The sequence below is a fragment of the Aethalodelphis obliquidens genome, unplaced genomic scaffold, assembly GCF_003676395.1.
Source record: "Aethalodelphis obliquidens isolate GAN/ISIS:26980383/991018 unplaced genomic scaffold, ASM367639v1 scaffold1281, whole genome shotgun sequence".
Classification (NCBI taxonomy): Eukaryota; Metazoa; Chordata; class Mammalia; order Artiodactyla; family Delphinidae; genus Aethalodelphis; species Aethalodelphis obliquidens.
Genome location: NW_020839192.1, coordinates 2,116 through 6,863, shown reverse-complemented (window position 1 = coordinate 6,863; position 4,748 = coordinate 2,116). Strand labels below are relative to the sequence as shown.

At 44.5% G+C, this 4,748-nt stretch overlaps 1 protein-coding gene across 6 annotated transcripts; it reads left to right on the top strand.

Moving 5' to 3' along the window:
* Nucleotides 1-1,945: 1,945 nt before the first annotated feature.
* Nucleotides 1,946-4,463, top strand: LOC113617030 (transcription elongation factor A protein-like 1). Of its 6 annotated transcripts, none has more exons than XM_027100366.1 (3): nucleotides 1,946-2,326; nucleotides 2,984-3,057; nucleotides 3,427-4,463. In XM_027100366.1, the coding sequence occupies exons 2-3, from the start codon at nucleotides 3,019-3,021 to the stop codon at nucleotides 3,916-3,918; spliced, it is 531 nt and encodes a 176-aa protein (XP_026956167.1). In that variant the 5' UTR covers nucleotides 1,946-2,326; nucleotides 2,984-3,018; the 3' UTR covers nucleotides 3,919-4,463. The 6 variants fall into 6 exon arrangements, with proteins under 6 accessions (XP_026956167.1, XP_026956171.1, XP_026956166.1 ...); XM_027100370.1 differs by having other exon boundaries at nucleotides 1,949-2,326; nucleotides 2,984-3,051; XM_027100365.1 differs by lacking the exon at nucleotides 1,946-2,326 and adding an exon at nucleotides 2,359-2,554.
* Nucleotides 4,464-4,748: the final 285 nt, after the last annotated feature.

Here is a 4,748-nt window from a genome sequence, read left to right as displayed (position 1 = left end):
ATATTTTGTAGCTAATGTACTGAATGACAGAATCTGAATACAAAGAATGAGGGAGTGAATCTAACTGACAACATTTAACCCAGAAAAATACAAGCTTCTGCACTTGGGTTAAAAGTAAACTGATATACAGAAGTGCATTAACAGGGGTTTGGGGATCTCAGTTGACTGCAACTTAAAGTGGATTCAACTGTGTTATATGGCATCCACAAAATCTACTAAGATCTTAGGATGCATTTGTAGATGTATCGTGGCTATTCTAGAATGAAGGGTGTGGTAAGATCACTCCATGCTACACCAGGAAGAATATCCAGTATTTTCAGACATTTACAAATTCAGGAGCATGTAGGATGGTGAGTGACTTTGAATAAATATATCACGTCAGAAGGAGCTGAAACAACTGGGGAGGTTAAACCTAAAAAAAACAGTCTTGGTGAGAACATAACTGTTGAAGGATTAAATGAGATAGTATATGAGATAGTGCTTAGTGCAATGCCTGGCACACGGGCTCAATTAATGTTAATAATAAAAGAATGATAATTAGTAGTATTATCAGTACTGTCATACTATTATTATTGTTACTAGCGCTACTCCAGGTCCTTTACACATACTGACTCATTTATTCTTTTTACCAATCCTATGAGGTAGGTACTATTTTGTCTCCAATTTTGCAGATGGGAAGTAGAGTCACAGAAAGGTCAAGTATATTGCCCAGTGTATCTCACAGGTGGGCAGGGGAAAGAACAAGAACATTAACTTTGGCAGTGTCAGGTTGTCAAGGGTAAAAGGCACTTTTGTTATTTTAAACTTGTTTTGTAACACTCCAGAGGGCAGAACCAGGACCAATGTGCATAAACTACAGGGAGGCAGATTTCAGCTCAAAGGGGGAAAAAAAAACACTGAATGATTAGAACTGTCTGAAATTTCCCTGGAGTATCTCTTAAGGTAGTGAGTCCTCCATCACAGGATGTGAGGAAAAAAAGGATAAAAATGAAGAATGAATAAAGGGGGCTCCTCTCGGAAAGAAACCATACAAATGATGAAGCCAACCCTTGGTGAAAAGAATAAAGAAGGTAGAGTGAAGCTTGGCTTAAAAGACACATATCATTGAAAAATTGAAAGGTAAAACAGTTATGGAAAATATATAAAGGTGAACTAATATCTATCTGTCTTGCTGCTATCTCAACACAAAGTAAACTAGATGTTGGAGAAAAGTGACAAAAAGCTCTTAAAATGGGAAATTCCACGTATGAATTTCTGTTTGGAAACTTACTAGACAGGCCAGGATCCTCACAGATCTGATGGTCACCTACCCTGAAAGTGTAAATTATAAGGAGAGGTATAGTCTGCTCTCTGGAAGAAAGGCCATCTGCATGATAAAGTAGCATCCAGGCTGATGTGAGATGCAGGCATGAAGTCGAAGATCATAAAACACCATTAGATCCAAAAGTACATGCTTATAATAACAACTGTGTTAGCATGATTTTAATCCTGCTACTTTGTGTGTGCTCCCAAGAATTATTACATAGTTTAATATGAATGTCCTCTGTGCTGAATCTATCTTTTTGGGTATAGCAGTCCCAGGACCCAAATATTTGCACATTTAATGAATTGATATAAATTTCGTCAACCAGCAACACCAGTAGGTTGCTGGTTAAAGATTTAGACCCACAGCAAAATCTATTTCTTCTATTATAAATAATAATTACTCAATAGTATATATATGGTACATATGTAATATAAATACATACATACATATATATATATAATAATGCCATGCTCTCCACCAAAAGTGCTCCCATTTCAGATAGTAAATAAGTTTTCAAACTATTTGTACATAGATGCACAAATGTGTATTTTGATTTATGAAAATCAAAGTACTCAGTCTTTTTAGATTTATGTATTGATACTTCACAAACTTTACTCTTTCTAGAGCTCTAGAACTGAATGATTACCAATTTAGACTGGAGCTTCTACTTGTGATTTAGGTCTGGAGACTCAAGAAAAAATCCTTAAGTCATGGAAAAGTGAAAGTTTATCTCCGATGAAAGTGACAAGAGATGAAAACCATGTTGATAGAGCCTAAACGGACATGATGGAGTTATGGATGTGGATTAAACCTGGAAGAAGTGGCATATGATAGTGACTCATTAAGGAGAAACAGTCAAATTTCAGTACAGGATCTGAACTGTAGGGGAAATAATGGGCCTTGGTAGCTGATGACAGGAGAATGAGGGAGAGAGGTGTTATCAGGTGAAGAGGCAATAACCCTCAAGACTGGATGCTGACCGCCTCTAGTAACCAGGAAAAGGCAAATATAAACAGAGAGGTGAGTGACGACGATGTATGGTGTGTTAGGGGGTCAGGAAATATCGGCTGGTTGCGGCAGCACCGCCGCCGGTCAAAGTGGTAACTGGGGATCTGAGCTTGGCGGTGACGCGCGGCCATCACGTGACCAGAGCCTGTGTCTGCCCAAGTCCCTCTCGTCGTGGTCCTTTTTCCCTGTCCAGACACCATCTTCCTATTGCCCTTTGGTCGAGGGGAAAAACAGAAGGAAGTAAGTCCCCTCCGCCCTCTTAAATCGGTGTAAGTGTCGGTGCTGCCCAGTAATCCCTGGGATTGGGATGGCACAGAGTTCAGGCCTTCCCCTGTGCCCAGCCCCGCCCCGCCCCCGCGCCCATATTTCGGTGCAGAAAATGGTGGTCTAGGGGGTGGGGTGGGGAGGTGAGTGGGCCCCCCCCCCCCACGGGAAGGAAACACGGACAAGAAACAGCTTCTAAGTAGTCCTTCGCTTTCACTTCCCGCCTGGAAACAAATGGCGAGCATTGCGGGGTTGGCGGGGGTCAGGGGGAGAACGAAGCTTTGAGATGGGGCGAGGGGGAGGGGAACACGGGGTGAGGCAGCTGGTGCCTGTAAAAGGGACGTGTGAGTCAGTCCCTCCCTCATCCCCTCTCCCCGCCCCCTACCCTGTCTTGTCTGTCTGCAGCTCCGCAGGTCACAGCGGGGCACCTGGAGGAGAGGATGCCTAGGAGCCAGCCGCCGGGAGAGGTCCAGGTCGGGGTAGGGTTGGGCAGCGGGCCGGGATGGGGTGAGAGGGAGGGCGCTTGAGGGAGCCGGGTCCGCGGCACTGCCAGCCCGCCCCGCCCCGGCCCCAGCGGGAGAGGCCTCTGTGGCAAGGCCTGCCGGGAAAATGGTGGGCTTTCGGAAGGAGGGGGTGACAAGGTGTGGGGAGGCCGGGGGGGAACGACCAGACGCAGCGGGGTCCCGGGGGCCGAAGAGACCCTCGGCCAGCGTAGGTTGGAGTACCCGGGCCCAGACTCGGGAAGAGGCAGGTACTGGAACCCATGGGCGGGGTTTTGGTCCAGACAGCGAGTATTCTGACTCGCCTTTGCCTTTCCTGTCTCCTGTGAATAACCGTGCTTAAAAAAGACCATCCTGAACATGGAAAAAGCCTGCCAAGAGCCTGAGGAGCAGCCACAGAGCTCGCCCAAGGCGGAGGAGGAGCGGCCTCCTGTGGAACACTCTCCCGAAAAGTCGTCTCCGGAGGAGCCGTCTTCGGAGGAGCAATCCTCGGAGGAGGAGTTCTTTCCTGAGGAACTCCTTCCTGAGCTCCTTCCTGAGATGCTCGTGTCCGAGGAGCGCCCTCCTCAGGAACGCCTGTCTAGGAAGGACCTTTTTGAGGAGCGCCCTCCCATGGAGCAGCCTCCTTGCGGAGTGGGCAAACATAAGCTAGAAGAGGGAAGCTTTAAAGAGAGGCTGGCTCGCTCCCGCCCGCAATTTAGAGGGGACATACACGGCAGAAATTTAAGCAATGAGGAAATGATAAAGGTAGCAGAGGAGATGGAAGAGATGAAGCGAGTACGAAACAAATTGATGATCATGCATTGGAAGGCAAGGCGGAACCGTCCTTATCCTATTTAATGTGTTCGGCCTTTAATTCTGTTTTGCCTGGTATGAGTATTATCACCTGACCTTTGTTTGCTTTTTCACATATACCTTACCCCGTCTTCCTAATCTTAACTTTGCATGGCTTTATTTGAGGTGTTTCGCTTGTAACTGGCATAAAATTGCCCCCCCATCTGCAAGTCCCCCTCTTTCAATCATAAGTCTTCTCCATTTGCATGGAAAAGATGTACATTATATATTATGAAGTAAAAAAAGCAATTTTCAGAAAGTGTATGTAGTATCCCCTTTTTGTAAAAAAGTATATTTATATATTAATATGAAATGAAAAAACTGAAAGTATATACTTCAAAGGCTTAACAGTGGCTATCTGTGGTAAGATAACAGGTGACTTGTTTGTTTTTCATTTTTGCTGCATCTGAATTTCTCATTTTTTCAAGATGAACACATTTTACATGTGTTGCCAAAAAAACCCAATATAATAGAAAAATTGTAAAGCAATTTAAAAATAATGTCAATCAGCTTATAAAGATAATGTGGCACTTAATAAATACTTGACAGAACTTAAATCCCATGTTTTTTTCTGAATCTCTTAGGCAGAGATGTAAACCAGGTACTGTACTCATATTTGTTTAAGGGTCATTCTTTTCCCATTTAAATAGGAATAGGAGAATTTACAGGGCTGCTGCAGAACCAAATGAGGTAAAGGTCATGTGAGCTGTACTTTTTCCCCCTACTTGCACATGCTGGACCCCATCCCCTATAGATTCCCTTCAGATACTGGGGATAGTACCCAAAGGAGGTCTCGTTTGCACTCACAAATCCTGTGCGATTCCAGGTGAGTGCCA

Bases quoted from the DNA above. Each gene is read 5' to 3' on its own strand.
- LOC113617030 (XM_027100366.1), top strand. From the start codon at position 3,019: ATGCCTAGGAGCCAGCCGCCGGGAGAGGTCCAGGTCGGG. The intron at 3,058-3,426 runs GTAGGGTTGGGC...TGCTTAAAAAAG, and splicing joins CGGGAGAGGTCCAGGTCGGG to ACCATCCTGAACATGGAAAA.